Source organism: Carcharodon carcharias, chromosome 13, assembly GCF_017639515.1.
Source record: "Carcharodon carcharias isolate sCarCar2 chromosome 13, sCarCar2.pri, whole genome shotgun sequence".
Classification (NCBI taxonomy): Eukaryota; Metazoa; Chordata; class Chondrichthyes; order Lamniformes; family Lamnidae; genus Carcharodon; species Carcharodon carcharias.
The window spans coordinates 28104687-28130741 of record NC_054479.1 but is presented as its reverse complement, the minus strand read 5'-3'; the positions used below and the strand labels follow the sequence as shown (position 1 = coordinate 28130741).

Below are 26055 nucleotides of genomic sequence, written 5' to 3'. Positions count from 1 at the left end.
TAGATGGGATGCAGATTTGAGGTCACTATCATCCATGATCTGATTAAATGACAGGGGCCGAATGGCCTACTCCTGCTTCTTGTTCATATGATTTTTGCCAATATTTATTGAGGTTTCAAACATTTGTATCTTTGGACAGAAAGTATTTTGCTTTGATAACAGCAAGAAGGATAAATAGAACAAATTATCAGTTTTCCTGTGGGCTACTCACGGCAAATGGAAGGATATGTTGCTTTATGATTTTATTTACTTCATTCATGCTTGGTCCTTCTCTCTCCATGTTTTGCTTTGAGACATTCTAAGTGTCTCTTACACATTTTCTCTGTTCTTTTTCTGCATGTTTCAACAACAACTTTCATTTATATAGCACCTTTTACATAGGAAAAATGTCTCCAGACACTTCACATTGAATTAATCAGACAAAAAATGGACACTAAGCTGAAGATATGGGAGAGCTGACCAAAAGCTTGGTCAAAAAGGTATATTTAAGGAGGAACAAAGGAGGAAAGAGAAGTGGAAAGGCAATGTGGGAACTATTGGCTGAAGTCGTGGCTGACAATGTTAAATTGGATTGGGTGGGTGGCGCAGGCAGTGTATAGATGGTTGGAGCCATGGACTGGAGAGTTTTAAGGAGTTTGTAGGGCTGGAGTACGTTAGAGAGATATGGAGAAGAGAAGCCATGGACAGATTTGAGCATAAGGATGTGAGTTTTAAAACTGAGGTGTTGGTGGACTGGAAGCCAATTGAGTTTGTGGAGCATAGGGGTGATGGTTGAGTGGGGCCTGATGTGGGATAGATATGAGTAGTAGAGTTTGGAATGAATCAAAATTTAGGGGGCGAGAATGGATTTTATTTATTTATTTTTTGAGGGGGAGATAATGAGCTTGGTTTTGAAAGCGAGGTGAGGGAAGAGGTCTATTTATAACATCAACCATCATGGGTATCAGGAGGCAGTAGGGTGATCTGCAGTGTTGTGGTGATCAGCACAAGAAAGCAAGGTGGAGGATCATGATCAAGATGAACTTGGATAGAGCAAGAGATCTGGGCTAGGCAAGAGGGAGGCAGGTGCATAAGTTCCTTGCAGTTGGTGATAGAGGCAAGGGTGCAGGGGGCAGGACTTTAAAGAGTTAGCTGACAGCAGAGAAAAGAGGTGAAGGGTTATCTTTTCTCCCTTGTGACTTAAGTTCAAAAATAAGTTTGAGTTGCTCATCTCCCAACCACATAAGTTACATTTCGCAGGTTGCCAGCGAAGGGGGTGCATCCTTGGGGTCCAGAAAGTATCAGGAAGAAAGTTCAGCTAAATGCTGCTGGCACTGGGAACTTAATAGAACCCCAGTGTCAGAGAAAGAGCAGATCTCTATGCAGAGAAAAGTAGCTACAGAGATTGTTATGTAAAATAGTCATCTTCTTGATTCAGGTCAGTGATTTCTTGAAGAGTTATTTGTGATATAAATTTTATATGATTCAGTGGCTTGAAAAGTAATATGGTTGTCAATAAACATTAGAACAAAATATTTCGAGAGGTTTGACTGGCAGTTTTTTTAGTATTCGCTGGTTTGTAAACAGTAGCTTAAAGAATCAAGAAATTTGATTGCCTAATGGCTCTCGGTGATGACTGACATTCTTGGTTTCCTGCCTGCTAAACATATGTGCTTTCGCTTAGCTCAATTACCTAATGGTCTAAACTTGAGATACTCAGTAAACTTAAAACAGTAGTTACGTGAGCAAATCACGATTTGCTTGCCCTATGAAACACTTTAGAGACACGTCATAATAGAGGTGAGGTAGGCTCAAGACTTTTAATTATAGATATTACTCTGATAATATGTCATAATATTTTCCAGCTCTATGTGCCACTAATTCAAATTGTCCCTGACTACTGAATGATACAGTTTTCAAAATGTACAATGACTTTGTAGAATGGTGCCAACTTGGACTATATACATTCCATAAACATAAAACAATTAGCTAAGTGCATAGCAGCAACAGAACAGGAAGTCAACTAACTTCAGAGACATTGGGGGGAAAAAGAGAGCAAAAGTGAAGAAAATACACATTCAGATTTTTGTATGGTACAGTATTCAGGAGTCAGAGGAACTCCACATTGTGAAGCTATTAAGATTTTGACAATCTGCTACATTGCAAAATAACAGTTAGCAGTTTGACACTTTACCTTAAGATTATCATCATTACGACTTGATTTCTCTCCCTTCCAATTTAAACAGATGCTGAAGATAGGGGGGATGGTAGAATAACCAGGATTCAACACTATCGCCACATGGAGTTTAGCTAAGTGTAAAGAATAAATATTTAAATTAAGTAAACACAGAAGATGTTTAATCAAAGGCAAGTTCACTCTCCGTTGCAATTTGCAATCTGTTACTCTTGCACTTTAGTGCTAGTGTTGCATTTATGATCTGTTACAATTTAGCGTTCTTAATAGAACCATTTCTCCCTCAATATTTTAAACAGTGGTTCCTGTATTGGGCCATGCATCTTCTCAATAGACATTGATCTTATGATCTTAATAAAGGTAAGTAATCCAAGCATTAATACGTATGCAATTTGCAGCAATGAGAATTGTTAGATATCTAACACAGGCTAAAGCAGGATATTCAATTACAGTTAAATAATGAAAGGAAGTACAAGCATTTGGCAATATATTTCAATTCGCACAATAAATATCCAGATTGCCTCAATTACTTTTCATAGGAATCAGTTCTTAAGAAATAATTTTCTAATGGTTTACTCAATAAAATCCTGTTTATAGGGCAAAAGTGAAACAGATTACATTATAAATTATTTGGGGTAAGGAAGAGTCATTGGTTCCATTAGGATGTAAAGAAAGCGGAATTTAATTTAAGAAATTTAAGAAAGCAGATTCAATTAATTGAATTTAAATTCCACCAGCGGCAATGGTGGGATTTGAACTTTTTCCCCCAGAGCATTAGCCCAGTTCTCTGGATTACCACCTCCTGTTAGACCTGAGACTCTTAAACTTAAACCTCTCTGATTTATTTTTGTCCCAAAAGAGGGTATATTTGCTTGTGTTAAATTAAATTAGTGGTGGTAAAGTTCAATGTTGGTCTGAAGTTTCCTTGATAACTGAAGCTATTGTGAGGTAATTGCAAAGTGACATGATCACTAGGACATCCTCCATAAACGGATTATTTTGGAATTCCAAAACGGTGTTACTGCAAAATTGTCAAATTATATCAGATTACTCTAATTGTAACTTCTTCATTTTGTGACAGAATCTGTGGTTTCAAAGCTTGCATTTTTTGGATCAGACCTTAACTGAAAAGGACACTGAACCTTCAGGTTTCTAGGGACACCGAAACCGAAATAGAAGCTTCGGTTTATGGAGAAACTGGGGCTGACTAAAACCAGGTAAAAGGCACAGAATCATCCAAGCTCAGATCACTGTGATGCAGGCAGGGAGGCTGAAATAAATGAAGGCTGGATCCAGGTGCTGGCTTCGTTGGCTGGGCCAACATTTATTGCCCATCCCTAGTTGCCCTTGAGAAGGTGGTGGTGAGCTGCCTTCTTGAACTGCTGCAGTATGTGTGGTGCAGGTACACCCACAGTGCTGTTAGGAAGGGAGTTCCAGGAATTTGACCCAGCGACAGTGAAGGAATGGCAATATATTTCCAAGTCAGGATGGTGAATGACTTGGATGGGAACTTGCAGGTGGTGGTGTTCCCATCTATCTGCTGCCCTTGTCCTTCTAGATAGTAGTGGTCGTGGGTTTGGAAGGTACAGTTGAAGGAGCCTTGGTGAATCCCTACAGTGTATCTTGTCGATGGTACGCACTGCTGCTACTGTGCAGATGGTGGAATTTGAATTCAATAAAAAATCTGGAATTAAAAGTCTAATGATGACCATGAAACCACTGTCAATTGTTGTAAAAACCCAGAGTTCACTCATGTCCTTTAGGGAAGCATATCTGCCATCCTTACCTGGTCTGGCCTACATGTGACTCCAAACCCAGAGCAATGTGGTTGACTCTTAAAATGCCTTCTGAGCAACGGCAATTGGGGATGGGCAATAAATGCTGGCCTAGCCAGTGACGCCCACATACCATGGACAAATAAAAAAAAGCTTTTTGAGTGTTGTGGGAGCTGCACTCATCCAGGCAAGTGGGGAGTATTCCATCACACTTCTGGCTTGTGCCTTGTAGGTGGCGGACAGGCTTTGGGGAGTCAGGAGGTGAGTTACTAGTTGCACAATTCCTAGCCTCTGATCTGCTCTTGTAGCTGCAGTATTTATATGGCTAGTTCAATTCAGTTTCTGGTCAATGTTGACCCCCCAGGATGTTGATAGTGGGGGAATCAGCTGGTAATGCCATTGAATGTCAAGGGGCGATGGTTGGGTTCTCTCTTGTTGGAGACGGTCATTGCCTGGCACTTCTGTGGCGCGGATGTTACTTGCCACTTTTCGGCCCAAGTCTGGATATTGCCCAAGTCTTGCTGCATTTGGACATGGACTGCTTCAGTATCTGAGGAGTTGCGAATGATGCTGAACATTGTGTAATCATCAGTGAACCCATCCCCAATTCTGTTGGATGAGAATCAGTGGCTAAAACCTTGAAGAAAAGGAGCTGGAATTCTATCCAAGGACGTTCAGAGCTCTGAAGGCCTTGTAGCTGAAAATAGTGCCATATATGCTAAGTGGACTGCCTGGTAAATCCGTGAGATCTATCTTTGTTGTATCAGCTATTTAATTGTAATTTATAGTTTGTATTGACTGCAATTTGCTTGTTAATTCATGTTTAATTTTTGTTGATTTTATTTGATTGTTAAAAGTAAAAATTATAAAAAGTGAAACCTTGTCCATTGGTTCTTGTTGGGGTCATTTGGTAAATTCGGTTCCTTTGGTTTGTTGATCTCCATGGGGATCATAAAATATATAAAACTTTACTGCAAAAATGCTCATTATGTATTTGATGAAAAGGTTAAAAGATTGTTGTTAGAATAAAGGTTCATATCAGCAGTTGCAGGCATTTTTCAAGGAACTTGGCTCCTACCTGTTCCTCGTTCGATCAAAGCTGAAAAGAAGAGATCAGTTTCTTGAGCCATGTCTGCTTCTATGACATGCTTGGTAAAAGCCAGAGCCTAAGCAGGAAATCAAGAGTTTAATTCTTCAGCTTCTAACCTCAAAAGAACAGATCCTATATGCAATACTTACATAACAACCTGACTTCTTAAATTAAAGAGTAATAAAAGAATTATGTAGAGATTACAGCACAGGATTGACCAGTTGGTCTCAGCTGATGTTTATACTCCATTTGAGCCTCCCCTCACCTTACTTCATCTCATCCGAGGTTCTGAAATCAAGGCAGTATTCGACTGTTGTGGCATCAAGGAACCCTAAAATTGGAGTCAATTGGGGGAAAACTCTTTACTGGCTGAAGTCATATCTAACACAAAGGAGGATGGCTATGGTTGTTAAGAGACCAATCATATCAGCCCCAGGATATTGCTTCAGGAGTTCACTAGGATAGTGTCCTAGGCCCAACCATCTTCAGCTGCTTCCTCAATTACTTTCCCTCCATCGTAAGGTCAAAAGTGGGGATGTTTGCTGATGATTGGACAGTATTAATTTCTATTCACACCTCCTCAGATAACGAAGCAAGCTGTGCCTGAGTGCAGCAAGCTCTGGACAACATCCAAACTTGGGTTAATAAGTAACAAGGAACATTCATGTCATACAAATGGCAAGAAATTGGCAACTCCAACAAAAGTGTAACCACCTCCCCACCTCAACAGCATTACCGTTGCTGAATCCGCCACCTCCAACGTCCTGGGAGTCAACACTGACCAGAAACCTAATTGGTCCAGCTACTAAATACTATGGCTACAAGAGCAGGTCGGAGGCTAGCTCTTGTGCAGCGAGTGACTCACCTCTTGACTTTCCACCATCTGCAAATCAAAAGTCAGGAGTGTGATGGAATACTCTCCATTTGCCTGGACGAATGCAACACCACTAATAGTCAAGAAGCCTGACATCATCCAGGCCAAAAGCAGCCGAGCAGCTGGATTAGCACCCCATCCATTATCTTAAATGTTCACTCCCTCCAGCACTGGTGTACCTTGGCAGCAGTGTGTACCGTCTACAAAATGAACTGCAGCAACACACCAAGATTTCTTCGACAGTATCTTCCAAACACGTGACCTTCACTGTCTAGAACAACAAAGGAGCCAAGCACATGGGAACACCTCCAAGATCCCCCTTAGGTCACACACCATCCAGACTTGGAAATACATCCTTGTATCTTCACTTTCTGCTGGGTCAAAGTCCTGGCCCTCCCAACCTAATAGCACTGCAGGTGTACCTACACCACTTGGCTGCAGTGATTCAGGAAGGCGGCTCACCACCACTTTTGCAAGGGTAATTAGGGATGGGCACAAATGCTGGCCTTGCCGGCATTATCAATATCCCAAGAATAAATTTTAAAAAAAGAGTAAAGAAGTCCCTCCTGCATTCCATATTGGATTTAATAATGGCTATTGTTTTTAAGCGAGCGTTTTTTCTTTTTCTGCCTGTCCTTTCTGATTGTCTCTTTTCCCGTTTCTCTCTTTCTTGGTATTCTTTTCTGACTCTTTCTCCAATCCAATCTTCCCCCAATAACGAGTATGTTCCACCATTCAATTACATCAAGGTTGATTTGTATCTTTACTCCATCTTAGTTCCAAGGCCTCTAATGTCCTTACCTACACAATCAGCCGTTAATTTAGATCGGCACGAGTGTTTTCTTTTTAAAAAAAGGCATAGACCAAGATGAACATATATCTCGTTGAGCAACAGAATAGTTCACTGTATGCTTCGTGTCAAATTGATTTGGTCCTTAGATCATTTTTTGGGACTTCTGGCTGTTTCACAATGTAAGTCTTGGCCCTGTATACTAATTATGTAGAACAACATGAATGCGAAAACACAGATGGACTATAAGTTAAAAATTAATACTTTGAAAATTACAGTATAAACCAGGCTTTTGTATCCATTGTATCAGGATGTTGCTTTCCTTCGCCTTTAAATTCTATATTAACAACACTGAAGATGAAGAATAGGAGTTTTGTTCTTAGATCTCTGCTTATGCCACCCTTAGGGCAACTGTTTGGAGGTACTCAATTGTCAGCTGTCACAAAAAACATGCGAGTCAATGTGACAGCTCAAACTGAAGTATGAATATTGCAACTGAAGACCTAGGAACTCATATGCACTCTGTGGTGATTCAGATCAGAGCCAATAACACTCACCCTCACAACTACATCATTGAGGGCAGCAACGAAAAGAAAATTAAGAATATCAAGATGAGGTGGTGGCGGAAATAATGTAGGTTAAAAAACGCACACATACCACATAGTCTTCAAATGAAATGGCACACCATTTGATCAATCTAGATATGATCTTCACTGGGAAAAGATGTTGACATTCAGTGGATATTGGCACAATACTGTGTTCTGTAAAAGAACAATCATAACTCATCAGCAGCTGAAGATCCAATATAGGAAAATGTTGCCTCTGGATTACAACACACTTATCAATGAAATAAAATAAAACCAGGAAAGCACTGAACCATATTAACAAAGTTTTTTTTAGCTTTTCTTAAAATTCTCAATAAGCATCAACATAGATGACTTTTGGATATTTGGATTCCATTAGGAAAGATGACTAAATATGAGAAGTATTAATATTGTTTAACATTCAAAATACACAAATTGAAGTACAAGGGAAGATTTTTAAACCTTTTACAGCACCTTTGCAGCAATGAACCAGTCAATTTGGAACTGTAATAAATGCAGCTCTGCTGCTTTTTGCTATTCTGCAATTAGTATTTTCATCAAAACAGTTCAAGGCAAAAGTTCTCAGTGGACAGGTGATGTGTAAATGTAACATAACACACATCTACCCAGACTGGTTCATTAGACTTCCAATTTATCAGCAAATTAAAAATACAGTTACTACCCAGAAAACTCAGATGTAATCCAGAGAAGGCAGTTAATAGGAAATCAAATCTGAACACAAGATTCCGGTTAAGAAAAGGTCTGGTTAATACGGTAATTTTCAAAGCATTCATTTTTGACTTATAGTCCATCTGTGCTTTCATATTCATGTTTGCCATAACAAGAACAAGCATTGTACATTGGTGAGATTCCACTTTACTGTGAAGTGCTGAACAGGAGCAACAGACTAATGCAACTCAAAAACAACCAACAAAGAAATAAGGGAGAGAAGAATGTCCTGCAATTCACATGTCTCTTGCAGGTTGCCCCAGAATGGCAATGCCACAGAAGTCTGGGAGCAGGACACCGTCTCAAAATGCAGCATATGTGCAATCAGAAAACCAAGGAAAAAAACAGAAATTACTACCAGCACAAAAATGACAAGGTAGAAAACGACACAATCAATACTTTCCCCAGCTTCTGTTGTGGTGCCACACTATCCCGATTAGCATAAAGCCCTCATTTGAATTCTTGATTCCTAGGAGATTAGAAAAGGAAACTGTATATTGATACTCACCAAGTGAAGCAAATTGCTTCTGCAGAGCCAGTCGGGACTGCAACCTCACACGCAGCAGTTTTATTGTATTTTCCATGTGACTGGCACTCAAAGAATTGTCAGCCATCACAAATTTCTGTCGGAAGGGCAGAAATAAAAAAAATACAAAGACTCAATGCAGAACAATCCTGGAATTCCTTCCAAAAATAATTTTGCAGAATAATTTCCAACATCCTCCAAATTTACGATGGCTTATCTTCTAAATTTAAAGTTGTACATTTACACAGTAAACTACCAGATTTCCAGAAAACATAAGTATTCACTGTCTTTCAGTGAAGACTGCTATCCCTATCTGGTCTAGCTTATACATGAATAGTCCTGGCTAATGCTCTCAAAACATTAAGGACGGGCAACAAACACTACCCTGCCCAGTGTCAAATATAGGAGGAGTAGGTCATCAGCCTGTCAAGCCTATACACCATTTAATCAGATCATGGCTGTACCTCAACTCTATTAACCTGTCATTGTTGGATAGTCTTTCATATCAAAAATCTTTCAATCTCAGTATTGAAAATCTCAGTCAATACAGTATCTTACAGCCTTTTGGAGAACAATGTTCTGGATTTCCACTACCCTTGTCTGACAAAGTGTGTCGTGATTTCATTCCTGTATGGCCTAGTTCTGATATTAAAATCGTGTCCCTTTCTTCCGGATTCCTCATCAAAAGAGGATGGTTTCTCTGTATCTACCCTAACAAATCTCTTCATCAACACCTCAATTAGATCACCTCTTGACCATCTAAATGCAAAGAAACGCCAGTCTGGTTTATGCAGTCTGTCTTCATAACTTAAACTTTTCAGCCCCATTATCATTCTGGTGAATCCAATTTGTAACCAAGTGCAGACAATATAGGCTTCTTAAGGTGCGATGTCCAAAACGGAATGCAGCTGGAATCTCCAACAAAGACGATATACAACTTCCTCCCCTTTATAGTCCCATTCCTTGAGATAAATGCCACTATTCCATGACCCTTTTGATTACTTTTTGTACTTGCACTTCTGGTTAGCTTTTAATGTTTTGTGTATGTAGGCATCAAAATCCTTTTGCTCTTCCATAGTTCCTGGTCTCACCCAGCTAAGAAAATATTATGATGTGTCTTTCTCAAACTTAAACCTCACATTTAACTTTAACTGCTGTAGTTTTGCACTTACCTAGTCTGTCCATGTACCTTTCCAACTTCCTGCTCCCATCTGCACAACTTGCTGTGAACTGCAAACCTGGATATAAAACTATCTATCCCTGCATGTACATCATTGATATATATGGTGAAAAGCTGAGGCCTTAGTTCAGATCCATGGGGAACACCACCTGACATATCTCTCCAGTCAGGGTACATTTCCTTTATCCCTAATACATTTCTGACCTCCCAGGGCGAAGAAAGAAAGGCACTATATATGAATGGCTTACGACAACAAAATAATTTGCTGGATAAGAAAATGACATTTTGCCATAGACAAAATAATTCATTAGTGTGGTTACCTTTGGTTACAATGTTTCAATCACAAAAGTCCTCCTCAGAAAACCTACTTGCATATATGTTGACAAATAGATTGTGATCGCAGCCCTCCCTCATTTAACAGTTGTGCGTTTTGCTCACTGTATTGTTGAATTCACTATACTTGGTGCCCCTTACCAAATGGTAAAATAAAAAGTCAAAAGCCAAGATCCACTGTAACTGATAGCAGAGATGGTGGCCCAATGTTTGATTATCTAATGGAGCTAGTACAACAACCTATCGGCTATGACTAAAGTTGCTTTAACATAAAATTGCTCAATGGCAGACAGGAAACAGTAAACAACCTTAAGTTCTAAGTGAATCCTTAGAGGAAAAACATCTCTCACAATAATTCTATCGTTAGATAGAACATGGTCCTTCTGCTTAGAGTCACTTCCCATCCACACCAAGAAAAAACCTTCCACCATGAGAAGTAAAATTTTGGATTGTTGCTCACTTGATGCCATCACTATTTTAATGAGCACTCTTTAAACTGCAAAAACTCACCTGTGGCTGATCTTTTGGAAAATGCAGTCCTCCAAGCTTTTGAACCCAAACATAGGGATGTCCCAACTCTCCAATGTAGTCACTGAAAGTTAAGATTCTAGGGAAAATATTTTAAGATTAATACATACAGCTATATCATCAGCATGTCTGGGCTCTAATTGCTGTTCTTTAGGTAAGATTTACTTGCTAAAAAAGCAGGTTTCGAGAACTAGAAGTAAAGGCTTGGCATACTATCTTTTCACCTCTGGAATCTAACTTTAATCACATGCAGACTGGTGGGATGAATGTCTCCCTCTGCTAGCTGAACAGTTCACAAACAAGACAGATGAGGAAAGGCCATTCAGCCTATTTTTGCTCATCCACTTAGAAAAAAAACAACGAATGAATCTTGCCACAGCATCACAAATGCAGTCACCAATTGAAGTAATACAGAAAAAACAACTTCAATAAATATTATTGACATTGTGTGACATTGAGGTTATGATGATCCTGGACCAGACCCTCAAATTAGAGAACAGTAACATTTGTTTAAAGTAGACAAAGTTTGAAGTCAGAGAATAAAGCCACAAGATTCCACAGTTTTTGAACAAACAAAATAAACTTTACTATACATAGTCAGAAAAGTAAAATCATTTACATACTCTAACATTCAGAATCAACATGAGGTACATGTAAATTAACAGGCAAACTGTGGAACACACCACCTTGCACAATAAATGGCAGACGCGACCAAGACAGATTCCATGGATTTCTCAGCAACCCACTGAACACATTAGTGTTCAGAGTGATTACAAAATCTCATTAAAAGTCTGTCTCTTTTATGAGAGAGGGCATGTCTTCACCTTTAAAGATCTAGTCTCTGAATTCTCTCAATGTTGCTCTGACATGAACTACCTCAACAACTGCTCACCTCCTAGGGTTTCAATGTCATCTCCCAAGACTACATTCCCCTGGATTCCTGAGTCTGCACTCCAGCACCAACTCAACAACACAGCTCCAGCACTTCAGCCATGCCACACCAAGCAGAACATCAGTGCTCCAAAGGGTTACCCTTGCCCCAACTGGGCAAACGCAGCATGGAGTCACTGACCTTCTGCTGCCCTTTCAGCTCTCCAGGGCTTCTCCCGAGCTCTCACCACCTGGAGCCTGCCAACTCAGCTCCTCAGAGCTAACAGCAGCACTTTAGCTGCATGGAGCTTCTTCTCTTGCTCCTGACTCTCATTGACTAAAATTGACTGACCCTTGAACTGACCTGGGTGACTTATCAAAACACTCCAAGAGGATCCCGCCCTTGTTTCTAGGCAGGATCAAATGCAACAAGTATTGGAAAATCCTGTGCCCCGAATGCTACAATCTTCACAATTGCTGACTTACAAAGCGCATAAAGGGTCCAAAAAAATTGAGTTCATGACAAGCTGTTTAATTGATATACTATAGTTTACGATATTGAAAGGTAATGAAAGAAAACACTTACCCAACTTTATCAAACTGATAGTGATTAGCAGGATTTGGAGTCGTCTTGCCATGGTCTCCAGGGTACAGACAACTCAGTAATGAAGCTGGAGACAACAGGTCTCTGCATTTGCAAAAGATTTTAAAGAAAAACACACAAGAGCATGAACAAATCGCTAAAATTGATTAGAAAAATGAATAGTAATGAAGATCTTTATCTATAAAAAATTTACTTTTTCTATTGGCACTTAGATCTAAGGCAAGTCGGATACTCACATTTATTGTAAAAGGCTCTTGAAATTAAAATCAGAGGAATGGTCATTATTGCCTCAGATTTTATGAATTGCGTAACCTATCTTGTAAATGCTCAAACCCAAACTTGTTTGATGATTAATCAGAGACTATTGCCATCAGGGGAACGGTAATTGGAGTCTCTTCCAGGTCGAGAAGTTCCATGATAACATGCATGACAATAGAAGATTGGAGCCAATTTGATCCCGTGTGACATTCAGTAATTTGGGTGTACAGTTTCCACTTGTTTACGCAAGTAATATTAATGCATTCTGGACAGAATTGGCTGAATCAACTAAAAAAGCATCGCGAGTTATACTCCAAATCACTTTTGGTTGTGTTTTCCATAATTTTTTTTACACTTACTTAAGAGTCAATTCACTCAGGTCAGACCCCATCTACAATAACGCCACAGGTCAAAATTGAGATTCTGCTGGTTAGTGAAGGCTCTTCAAATTGCCCTAATTTTCTTAGGGGCACTAATAGGCATGTCTTTGATTTTTTTTTCCCCAGATAGAAAATATTTAATTTACTAAGGACATGACTAGAGAACACCAATGAAAGTGGTAATTGGCTCAGTCTAGTTTTTTTTTAAAAAGCAATTTCCCATGATGTTAAAATCAAATTAATCACAGGTTGCGGAATGGATACTTATTCAAATTTTTATTTTTTTGTGATAAACCCATTTTCAGCTGCATTACTAAAATTGGACCTGGTTAACAAACTTAAGAACATCAATGAATACTTTTTAAATGCAAGAAAAAAGTTTGATTATGCTGTCCAATTGTGCTGGTTCATAGAATATTTTAGATTTACGATTATGCAAATAATTTTTTTTGTTGGAAATGTGAACTACAACCTAACCATCAAATCTCCAATGCATTTTGGGTGCAATTTACTGATTACTTCCCAAGTGGAAACGCTACTCCCTGATGTCTAAGGAAGGTTGTAAAGTATTTCTAATCATGGTCTAGCTAAATGTTATTTATGTATGAATAGTAGTCCCTGAGAGCTAGGAGAAAGGAAGACTCTAGGGGAAGGATACACCATCTATGGCTAGCTAAGGAAGTTAAAAAATAGTATCAAATTGAAAGAAAAAAAGCATATAATTCCACAAGATTAGAAGTTAGAAGATTGGACAGAAAATTTAAAAAAAGCAAAGAATGGCTAAAAAAGTAAGGAGGGAGAAATTAGAATTCAAGAGAAAGCTAGCTAAAAAAATAAAAACAGCATAAGTTTCTAGTAAGTAAAGTAAATCCTCTACATACTGAGTCTGGGGAATTAATAATGGCAAATAAGGAAATGATAGATGAATTGAACAGATATTTTGCATCCGTCTTCACTGTAGAGTTTACAAATAGGATTGCAGAAATGAGGTGGTGAAAGGGAGGGAGGAACTTAAAACAATTACAATCATTGGGGAAAGAGTACTGAAACAAATATTAGAACTAAAAGTTGACAAGTCCCCAGGTCCTGATTTACTTCAACCTAGGGTCTTAAAAGTAGCTGCTGAGATAGTAGATGCATTGTTTTTAATTTTCCAAAATTCTCTAAGATCTGGAAGGGCCCATCACACTGGAAAACAGCAAATGTAACTCCTCTATTCATGATAGAAGGGAGGCAGAAAACAGGAAACTACAGGCCAGTTAGCTTAACATCTGTTGTAGGGAAAATGCTGGAATCTATTATTAAGGAGGTTATAGCAGGACATTTCGAAAATCTCAATGCAATCAGGCAGATTCAACTTGGTTTGGAGAAAGAGAAATGGTGTTTGAGCCCTTTGAGAAAGTAACAAGCAATGTGCATAAAGGGGGACCTGTGGATGTGCTGTACTTAGGTTTCCAGAAGGCGTTTGACAAGATGCAACACCAAAATAACTACACAAAATAAGAGCTCATGGTGTAAGGGGTAATATATAAGTATGGATAGAAAATCGGTTAGCTAACAGGATACAGAGAGTAGGGATAAATGGGTCATTTTCAGGTTGGCAACATGTAACAAGTGGAATGCTGCAGGGTTCAGTGCTGGGGTCTCTGCTATGTACAATCTATATTAATGACTTGGATGACGGGACCCAATATATGCTTGTTAAATTTGCTGATGACACAAAGCTGATTAGGAAAGCAAGTTGTGAAGAGGACACAAGGAGTCTGAAGAGAGTTAAGTAAGTGGGGGAAAATTTGGCAGATGAAGTGTAAAATGGATAAATGTGAACTTATCCATTTTGGCAGGAAGAATAAAAAAACAACAGATTATTTAAATGGGGAGAGATTGCAGAGCTTTGAGGTACAGAGGAATCCAGGTGCCCTGGCGCATATATCAGGAAAAGTTAGTATGCAGGTACAGCCAGTGATTAGGAAGCCAAGTGAAATATTGTCATTTATTGCAAGGGGAATTGAATATAAAAGTAGGGATGTTTTGCTGCAGTTGAACAGGGTATTGGTGAGACCACATCTAGAGTACTATGTACAGCTTTGGTCTCCTTATTAAAGGCCTTAATTGCATTAGAAGCAGTTCAGAGAAGGTTCATGCAACTGATGCCTGGGATGGGGGTGGGGTTATCCTATGAGAAAATGTTGTACAGGCTGGGCCTGCATCCATTGGAGATTAGGCGAATGAGAGGTGAAAACTTAGGAGAATTGTGAACTGTGAGGAGGACAATGTAGAACTTCAAAAGGACACTGACACATTGGTGAAGTGGGCAGATAGGTGGGAGATGAAGTCAATGTGGAGAAGTGTGAGGTGATGCACTTTGGTACAAAAAACATGGAGACAGTATAAAATAAAAGGATACTACTCTAAAGGGCATGCAGGAGCAGAGAGGCCTGGATGTATATGTACATAAGTCATTAAAGGTGGCAGCTCAGGTAGAGAGAGCTGTTTTCAAAGCATACAGCATTCTAGGCTTCAATAATAGGGGCATAGAGTACAAGAGCAGGGAGATTATGATGAACTTATATAAGACACTGGTTAGACTTCAGCTGGAGAATGGTGTACAGTTCTGGGCGCCACACTATAGGAAGCATGTGAACGCATTGAGTAGTGTGCAGAAGAGGTTTATGAGAATGGTTCCAGGGATGAGACACTTCAGTTGTGAGGAAAGATTGGAGAAGTTGGGATTGTTTTCCTTGGGAGAGAAGGCGGCTAAGAGGAGACCTGATAGAAGTTTTCAAAATCATGAGGGGTCTGGACAGAGTAGATAGGGAGAAATGGTTCCCGCTTGCAAACGGATCGAGAACCAGAGGACACAGTTTTAAAGTGTTTTGCAAAAGAAGCAAATGCGAGATGAGAAAATTTTTTTCCACACAGCGAGTAGTTAGGGTTTGGAATGCACTGCCTGAAGTGTGGTGGAAGCAGGTTCAATTGAGGCATTCAAGAGGGCATCAGATGATTATTTAAATAGAAACAATGCGCAGGGTTAAGGGGAAAAGGCAGGAGATTGGCATTAAGTTAAAATGCTCAGAGCCGGTGCAGACACGACGAGGCCCAAATGGCGTTCTATACCGTAACAATTTTGTGATTCTGTGAACTTATTGAAACATATAAGCTCGTGAGGGGACTTGACAGGGTGGATGCTGAAAGGATGTGGGAGACCCCAAAGCTAGGGTCACAGTTTAAAAAAAATGGGGTCTCCCATTTAAGGAGGAGTTGAGGAGAAATCCTTTTCCCCTAAGTCTGTGGAACTATCTTCCCCAGAGAGTGGTGGAGCCAGGGTTGCTGAATATTTTTAAAGCTGAATTAGATAAATTCTTGATTGACAAGGGAGTCAAAGCGTATTACAGGTAGGCGGAATATGGACTTGAGGCCACAATCAGATCATCCACAATCTTATTGAATGGTGGAGCAGGCTCAGGGGGTCCGAATGGCCAACTCCTGCTCTTCATTCATATGTTTGTATGAATTCCTACCACTTTGCTCCAAATATTCATGCAAATCAATGCTGTAACCAGGACTTAAGTCAACACAGGGATAATATTAAGGTTTCACTGCCTTTAGCCCTTACCCTGCACTGATAGCTATGGACATTTCAGTAGCTGTGGTCACTTTAGTCTTGACAGTCATAATATTGAGGTTCATCAAATAGTAGAAATAAAGGTGAAGAACACTGCCATCTGCCAAAAGAGAAAGGTAACGGAAGATTAGAAACAAACAATAAATCTGATCAATCTTTACTTAAACATACACTTGGTGAAAGCAGGACGGCTTAGAAAAACATTTAAGATGAAAAGTACGGAAGTACGGTTGAAATGTTCCCATCTGAAGGTGTCCAATAACTCAAACTGTTCATAATACTAGATGCTTCACTGAAAATTTCAATTCCAGCAACAGGCAATGACTAGGCACACATTAAGATGCTACACTACAAATCATTACAAATTCCACTTATAGTGCAAAACCTACGAAGATTTTCTAAAAATGTTTGAGTTGTAATATATTGTGCTAGTTTCAATTTGATACCAGAGGAATCTAAATGTTTGAAAAAGATGTGAGCTAATGCTACAGGCCTTTTTAAATTTTCACACAGTATTTATCCGGTACATAAAGCTTTGATGTAGTTCTATCCTTACAAACACACAAACAGATAGTGATACATACAGTCACACACACATGGTTGCGACTGTTTGGAGGTCAATCATCTCAGTTCCAGGACATCACTACAGGGCAGTGTCCCAGGCCCAAATATCTTCAGCTGCTTCATCGATGACCTTCCCTCCATCATAAGGTCAGAAGTGGGGATGCTCGCTGATGATTGCACAATGTTCAGCACTATTCGAGACTCCTCTAAATAGCAAAGCAGTCCATGTCCGAATGCAGCAAGACCTGGACAATATCTAGGCTTGGACTGACAAGTGCCAGACAATGACCATCAACAAGAGAGAATCCAACCCATACCCTTGACATTCAATGGCATTACCATCGTTGAATCCTCCACTATCAACATTCTGGGAGTTACCATTGGCCAGAAACTGAATTGGACTAGCCAAATGCTATGGCCACAAGAGCAGGTCAGAGACTAGGAATCCTGCGGTAAGTAACCCACCTCCTGATTCATCAAAGCCTACCATCTACAAGGCACAAGTCAGGAGTGTGATGGAATACTCCCCACTTGCCTGGATGAGTGCAGCTCCAACAACACTCAAGAAACTTGACACCATCCAGGACAAAGCAGCCCACTTGATTGGTACCCCTTCCACAAACATTCACTCCCTCCACAACAACACACAGTAGCAGCAGTGTGTACCATCTACAAGAGGCACAGCAGGAACTCACCAAGCCTCCTTAGACAGCACCTTCCAAGCCCACGACCACTATCATCTGGAAGGGCAAGGGCACAGATACATGGGAACCCCACCACCTGGCACCTGGAAGTTCTCCTCCAAGCCACTCATCATCCTGACTTGAAAACATATTGCTGTTCCTTCGCTGTCACTGGGTCAAAATCCTGGAACTCCCTCCCTAACAGCATTGTGGATGTATCTAAACCACATGGACTGCAGCAGTTCAAGAAATCTATGAAAGGGCAATTAGGGATGGGCAATAAATGCTGGCCTAGCCAGCGACATCTACATCCCATTAATGAATCAAAAAAAAACAACACACACACTTCTGTTTGAAGACAGCACACTAGAAAGCTATGGAGATAGTATATTTAAGAAAAAACAAGAGTTTTTGATTTTACATAACATTTTGCCTTTGGTACTTGCACAACTGGTTTCAGTAACTTTAGATAGCACAAAGGGAATGTCAGTCTTGTCAGTAATTCTGTGTGTGATGATGAGGGTGGAGGAGGTGGTGGGTCAATTCTAACCTTTGTATTTCAGGTCTAAAGTAACAGACAGCGGGTGCCGTTTTAACATTTCTCTGCGTTTATCATCCAGCTGTAGGCCAAGAGTTGGGCGGCGACGTTTCTGGAAAACAGATCAATAGTTTAGACAACATTTCACAATCGGTTCATTTAAGAAATATAAATATTAGCTGCAATTATGGGATTTGTTCACTTGTTGCAGGAGCAACTCAAGACTTGAATGTCATAAAACTACAATGAAATGAATAATTAGTCATAAGAAAAGTAGCCAATCATACTTTAATATTGTCTCCTAGTACATATTCTTCACTATACCAAATGAACCTTTACCCCTTCATGAGGATGCTTTACATGTGCCTAAGATAATTAACCAGCACATTATTAAGCATTAAATATTTTTTCAGAGATTGCTTTGGAGTCGGCTGTGGCACAGTTGGTAATGCTTTTGCTTCTGAGTCAGAAGGTTGTGGGTTCAATCCCACTCGAGAGACATGAGCACAAAGGCTGAGGCTGACACTCCATTGCTGTACTGAGAGAGTACTGCACCGTTAGAGGTGCCATCTTTCATATGAGACATTAAACCCTAGGCGCTCTCAGGTGGATGTGATAGATTTAATGGCCCTATTTTGCAGAAGAGCTGGAAGTTTATTCCCAGTGTCCTAGCCAATGCTTATCCCTCAATCAACCAACAGATATCTGGTCATTATCACATTGCTGCTTGCAGGGGCTTGCTGCAGACAAATTTGCCGTTGGGTTTCTTGCTTTGCATTACATCACTGACTACACTTCAAAAGTACTTCATTTCGGATGTCGTGTTCATAAATGGCACTGTATAATTGCAAGTTTTTCTTTTACAATTAAAATCAGTTACAAAGAAATACATAATTTTAAAAGGCTTTTAGGCTATTTTTGCTCAGACACAATGAATGCTGAGGATGACAACATGAGCATAACATGCTTGGGGGAGTTGCCAAATCTTATTGGCCCAAATCCTCTGACCTCCAGATTGTTGGAGACCGGTATGACCCAAGATGCGCGTTGGGGCTCTGCAGGAGTCCTGACCGCTAATCTCCACTGGAATTGCTAGGGAAGTTTGAACTTCTGACGAGCAATTGCCCTGCTCCCTGGGACCCTCCGCAAATGTTTCAGACTCTGAGCTAAAGTTGGAGACTTCGGACAGTTCCATGGGACTTAGCTGAACAGTTGATCAGGAAATGTTAAGACAGAAAAATCCTAGCCTAACTTCTGGGTAACTACAGGACTGACCGCCCCACTCCCCCGTCCCCCCCACCAACACCCGCTTTGAAACCCCTCCCCATACCATCTCCCTGATACTTAGACTATTCTCCTGACACCTAGACTATCCCCACTACCTGATTACCCCTCAACCTGAACTGACTAGCTCCTAACTTGACTATTCCTCCCAAACCAACCCTGACCCAACTGCCTACTTACTTCACTCACCTCCTCACTCTACCCCTTCACCCATTCACTAACACACATGCCGAATGGTGCTAAAAGGGGGCATGTCTTGTCTTCTCCCTGACGTTACAGCACTGCAATGGAGCTCTTGGAAGGATGCCACGCTACACATTTCTGGAGAAGCTGGGCTCAGAAGGCCTGGCAAGAAATGCGGGGCAGCATCATGGGGTGGAAACGTTCATGTGGAGCAGCAATCTGACAATGATTGCCGCTTCGTCGAAGGTCTGGGCCATAGTCTGAGAAAGTTGAGTTATCAGTAGAGACACTGAACCTAAACTGGTTTAGCAATAAATTTAAAAAAATATTTTTAAGTGCACAGTAGCATGGCTCCATCAGTGTCAGGTTCAGCAATTCTCCTGAGTAGTACTGTTCATTGGATTAATTAGCAAATTCTGAACAAAAATATTTTAACAATCACAAAACATATTAAAGCTGCAATGAAATTTGTTTCCAAAGGTCATTCGTTATCATAATGTGCACTTGGGTTAAAAAGTACACAGGGAATTGCTTCATATACAGTCTTACATAAAATATTCAAGTTATTTCTAAAGTATTTTGTTGGGGATAATAAAAAAAATAATTATAGATGACTACAAAAACAACATTAACAGCAAGATTCACTCTTTAACCTTCCTATCATTAATATATACCCTCTAAGCCCACTTTGACTCCCCGTCATGCATATCAAAATTCAGCACCGTGTCAAAAATAACTTTTTAAAAAAAATCTCCATGTGGCCACTTCCTTTAGTTACTTGCTACTGCTGCAACTTAAGTTTTTATAGAATTCTCTCAATAACAATTCTCCTTTCTTTGCAGGATCTAAAAGGTTTTGCTTTTATGTAGTTACACAGATGCATATTTAGGGAGTAAAAACACTTGGAACTGCAAATGGTTATAGATCAAGAGAAAGGCCTATTTGATCTAGTGCGGAACTTCTGACCGTATGTTCTCTCTGTCATAAAGACCAACTACATCCAACTATGTAACAATTTGCCTTTGCCCCTACCTCAGTCCATCAGCTACTGAAACTCTCATTCACGTCATTCTGTCACTTTCAGATTTAACTATTTCGAAGTTTTGCTGGTGGACCTCCCATCCTCTCACATAGTAACATTGGCTCATCAAAAACTTTGTTGCCCGTATATATCCTATTCTGTACCAAGTCCCACTCATCTACAGGAACTGGTCCTTGCTGACCTACGTCGACTCCTGGTTCCCTTAACAACTCAAATTTAAAACTGTTATCTTTGTCGCATCACGTCCACCCGTGTATAACCAACACCCCCCCGCCACAACCCCACCATAATGGCTCCACATTCCATTCTTCAGGGAAGAAAGTTGTAAACCAGGGTACATAATATATGTGGTTATTAGCTACAGTGTGAATATTTGATTTAATTATTTTACGTACAATAAAGCTTGTTTTGTTAAAAAAAGCAAAATTTTGTGGCCTAGTTCTATTGGTTAAAATGAGGCATTTGGATTTCTTTTTAAACGTTAACCAAATGGCCCCTAACCAGATCTTGGCGATGATCAAATTGCTGTTTGTGCTGTGCACATGTTGGCTGCTGCCTTTTCTACTTTACAACAATGACGACGCTTCAAAAAGTACTTCATTAACTGTAAAGCACTTTGAGGTGTCCAGTAGTTGTGAAAAGCTTTTCTATAAAATGCAAGTCTTTCCTTTTATTGAAGTAATTATGTTCTTTATAATTTGTAGTAAAACCTGCACTGAACTAAGTGGCCAGAATCTCAGTTTACTTTTAGGAAAGTGTGGCAAAACACACTTAGACACATCCACTGCATCTTAGCAGAGTATTTTTGATCACATTAGAAATTTGTACTTTTATCCAGTTCCTAATGAAGAATAAAGGTTACCACATGAAAGAGTCTTATTTCTTTAAGATACTAATCAAGTTGTTTCACATTCCCAGCAATTTTGGTTTCGTGATTGCTGGCCAATCGAGCAGGGTTTTATATTTTGTTCAAGAACGTACTACTGCCACCAAACATCCACTGAACAGATCAAATTCAGCTAAAATTTTAGTTACTTACAGTTGTCGACTGTTCTTCCTCTGCATCTGAGTCACTTTCATCATCTGCAGAAGAAGGCAAAGAAACTAAGTAGCAAGGAAAAAGAAAAGTTACTTGATGATACCTGAAATAACAGCCAGAATTTTACGTTCATCAGTTAGGCGGGTCTGACCGACTCGGTGTCGGGTAGCCGATTGCCGCTGGCGAAACGGGCCGTGCCATTTTCCATGGGCGGGCCAATTAAGGCCCGCACCGCGGCTTTGCGACTCCCATGGAGAACGGGAAAATTGTTGCGGGGGACGGGCGGCCTCAGACTGCCGGTTCCAATGGGGAGCTGGCAGCCTGTTTAGAGAGTGGCCAGGCAGCCTGCTTGAAGCAGTGCACCATGGCCACTCAGAGATCAAGAAATGTTGCATGGAGGGCAGAGGTGGTGGTGGAGGAGGAGGGGGGCAGGCTGCAGGAGAGGCCAAGGGGGAGCCACTGTGCTCCCAGATTTTCAGATGCATGCTTTGCTGTCCTCCTGCAAGAGGTGGGAAACCGGCGTCAGATTCTGTATCCTGAGGATGGGAGGAGGAGGGCCCCCCATATCACCAGCCAGGCATGCGAGTAGGTGGGTGAGGCTGTAAGTACCCATAATGACATCCGGCGCACTGGTACACTGCAGAATGCAATTCAATGATTTGCTGCGCTCCGGATGGGTGAGTATCATGTCTGTCTTGACCATTTGACCCAGAAGGCAGATTTAGCCTTTGACGCCCCCCCACCACCACCATGTATTGCTGTCGTTACTGCATAGGGCATCTGTCACACGCTGGGTGGGCAAATGGGTACTGACAATGCTTACATCAGCCTCAGTGGTTGAGGAGAAGAAGGGCTTTCCCCGCAGCATATGTTGGTTTCTATGGCATTTGAGTAGTTTGGGAGCAAGCTGCAGGGGAGGCCAGTAGACACACTCAGAACTCCAACACGTCATATTGATGGTAATGAGATGGTCTAATGGGTGCCTCAAGGTCTTTTGGGCAAGTCCCATCTGCTGGTATCGGCACCGCACCTATTTGCTCCTCCTTGACATGGGCACTATTCAAAGTAATGGACGCAGAATGTGTCCAAGGGGACTGTTGGGCAAGGGGTTTGGGATCAGCTGTACTGTCTTCTGGGGACTCATCACCAGTAGTGTGGACAGGAGCTGCTGGAGGCCTCAGATGGGCCACTGCAGTTGGGGTGCGGCGTGCGTGTGCAGAGTACATGAGCAAGTTGCCCCAATAAATCCTCTTCTCTGTTTTGCAGGCAAAAAGTAACCACGATTCCCGGGAGCACCTGAGGACTGGAGGTGGGCGTGCCCTCCTCCAGCGCCTCACACCCTTCGAGGAGCAGGCCATGGAGCGGGGCAGGAGGCCAGGGTGGCGAGGCTGGGATCTGGCGGGCAGGTATTTGAGGTCCACAGTCCCATCCACTCTCTCTGCCCACCATCCAAACTACTGATGGTTGCTGCAATCGTTAATGCTGCAACAAAGCTCATTCACAGGCTGAGACATTCTGACGTTTGGGTCATACAGGAGGGACCCTCGTCCCCTTGAGGAATAGCGTCTCCACCACCTTCCAAAGTCACCTGATCCCATTTGTGACCACTATCACCATGGTCTACCATGCCATTGGATCGCTGCTGCACAGCCAAAGACTTAATGCTTTCTAGGGGGTTTGGGACCTCCTGCACCCTTTCAGCCAGTGAGCCCCACATTACTCTGTCCAAAAGGTCCTCAGCACCTCAGCTGTGAACCTCACGGCACTCAACTTAGATGAATGCCACCACGTTACTCATTCCTGCGCCAAGGGGAAATGTTGCCTTCTGGCCACCCGGTCAATGCCCCTCCTTATGGAATGAAGGGCAATAATATGACCTCTCAATCTCCTGTGTTCGGCGGAAAATGTCACAACTGTTTGAGATGTTTCCTTAGCCCCACAACTATCCAGGCAACAATGCACTCTCCCCACTCCTGTGCTTCATAACAAGCCATGTGGCATTCACGAGTCCATCTGACCAGCCTGTCTACATGTGCGTTTAATGGTTGGGGCCTGTCTTGACTCATTTCCACCTCACCAATGTTCTTCTCCTTAGGGTCTTTAAGGGTGAGCGACTTATGAGGCTAGGGGGGAAAGGGAAGAAAGGTTGAAGTGAATGAATGCTAACTGATGCACTGTCTTTGTTAATTTCAGCATCATCACCAGAGCGACCCACATGTCGGCACCGAGCCGCCCCATCACACCCGAGGGGCAACATGTGCAACTTGCTGCACATCATTTCAGCCAGCCAGGCATCAACGCAGACACATACACCTCGGTGGGAATTTACCGTCAGCTAGTGTCCCGGGTCACAGTGGAGAGGGCACATCACGATCACTGGAGGAGATGGTAGGGGCAGAGAGTGCTGATGGCTCCAGCAGCCGGAGGGCTGCAGGGACGAGGCACATACTGAGTTCGGCACTGATGACTTGCCTCTGGAGTTGTCCCCATTGCAGCAGCTGGACAGGCGGCAGGAAATGCATTTGCATTTGGCAGGGTTACATGAGGGAGTGGTTCAGTTGCTCTTTGCGACGGAGGAGTCTAGGCAGAGTACATGTGAAGATTCCACTCTCAGGGCAGATCATCAGGATTCCTTCAATGAGAGATTGGCGACTCTCAAAGAGACAGGCTTTAACCGAATGGATCAAAATATGATTGGGATACGCTCTGACCTGCAAGATCTCAGTGGTACTGGCCACAGGTGGTCTTTCCCATTGTGGGAGATGTTGTGGATACCAAGCACTGGCACTCGGTGCCCATGCATCTGCGGGGAGCAGGGAGGTTGAAATGGACCGTACGTCGGCACAGCAGTTGCCTGTCGTTGCTGCGAGCTCCTCTCATGGTGCTCCGGATGAGGGCAGCAGCCCCTCGGCTAGTCAACGTTTCTTCCGTTGAGGCTGCGACAACCGGGGAGGTGCCAGTTCAGGAACTGGCCATTCCCTCCAAGGCGGGGCCATCACAGGCTCCATGGGCCAGAGGATGCACGCCAAGGTCATCTAGGCCAATAGGACAGCAGAGTCAGCAGGCTGTCTCACAAGCCACTCCAAGCGATGGGGCAGCACGTAGACGTAGCACCCGGAAACGTAAGCATAAGACACCTTAGGCACTCCCCGGGTATGTCACTGGTGATTTTGTGTTGGCCTTAGAATAGGGACCCATTTTTCTATCATTGTGAAATAATCATGCGTGCTTTAATTTTGGACACAATAAAGTCCACCTTTGTTACCATGGCTGAGGGTCTTTTCATTTTGGTGCTTTTTTCTTTTTCACATAATTATCATGAGTGCTTGAGTGGACATTGATGTTTCTGTACTAAGGCCTTATTTGCAGCTGATAAGGTGGAAGATGTAGCACCTAAGTACCACGTGTGGAAGTTCCAGGCAATGCTGTTCCTGCTGATCTATGTGTGTGGAGCTAGCTGAAGGTTCTTTGGATTAAATTGTCCTGGGTGTCCCTGCCTCCTTGGTGTAAACGCGGGTCGTCATTATGCCCCTCATCATCGGCCTGTGCTTCCTCATCCTCTGAGGCACTGCTGGATTCATCATATGCAGCCTCATCCAGGGCGTCAAGGTCTTCATCGTCAATTGCATCCCCCCTTTCCAGCGCACAATTCTGCAGGGCGGAGCAGACTACCACGATCAGAGAGACATGATCTGGGGGGGTACGGGAGTGCGCTCCCTGAGTGGTCAAGGCAACGGAACTGCATCTTGAGAAGACCAATGGCTCTCTCCACCATAGCCCTCATGGGCCCTGGCTCCTATTGTACCGCTGCTCAGCTTCTGTCCTTGGATGGCAGAGAGGCGTCTTCGCAGGGGATCGCCCTTGTCACCTTGCAGCCAACCATCCAACCGGGCCAGCACCTGGGAGTGTCTGAGGATGTAGGCGTCGTGGGAGCTGCCTGGGAACCTTGCACAGACTTGTAAAATCTGCATCCTGTGATCACACACTATCTGCACGTTCATGGAGTGGAAGCCCTTCCTGTTGATGAAGGCAACGGGCTCACCTGCTGGCACCTTGATGGCCACATGTGTGCAGTCTATTGCACCCTGGACGGAGGGGAAGCCAGCAATGGCCAGCAGAGGCTGCAGAGCCTCTGGTTCGCTGTGCCTGACTTGCCTGGTTGCAGTGGAAGTGGATGAAGGTAGATAACCTTCTGAACAGAGCATCTGTAACCTGCTTGACACAAGTGTGGACAGCTGATTGGGAGACACCGCAAAGATCACCCACCGAGCCCTGGAAGGAGCCAGAGGCAGAGAAGTGGAGGGCAACTGTGAGCTTCAGAGCCGCTGGCATGGGGTGTCCTCCCACACAGTTAGGAGAGATCTCAGGGCCAATCATCTGACAGATATAGTTGACTGTCTCCC

General features: G+C 42.2%; 1 protein-coding gene across 4 annotated transcripts in view; it reads right to left on the bottom strand.

Annotated features, from left to right (window-relative positions):
* Positions 1–26055, bottom strand: part of thoc5 (THO complex 5) — a 46543-nt gene that overhangs the window by 5419 nt on the left and 15069 nt on the right. For 2 of the 4 annotated variants that reach the window (XM_041203182.1, XM_041203184.1), the window contains 9 exons: positions 21653–21717; positions 18117–18216; positions 16311–16419; positions 12039–12140; positions 10565–10661; positions 8524–8638; positions 7360–7463; positions 5027–5114; positions 2174–2289 (listed from right to left, as the gene is read on the bottom strand). In XM_041203182.1, the coding sequence (XP_041059116.1) occupies positions 2174–2289; positions 5027–5114; positions 7360–7463; positions 8524–8638; positions 10565–10661; positions 12039–12140; positions 16311–16419; positions 18117–18216; positions 21653–21717 (896 nt within the window). The remainder of the gene's footprint in view (positions 1–2173; positions 2290–5026; positions 5115–7359; positions 7464–8523; positions 8639–10564; positions 10662–12038; positions 12141–16310; positions 16420–18116; positions 18217–21652; positions 21718–26055) is intronic. The other 2 variants (XM_041203183.1, XM_041203185.1) reach the window with 1 other exon arrangement.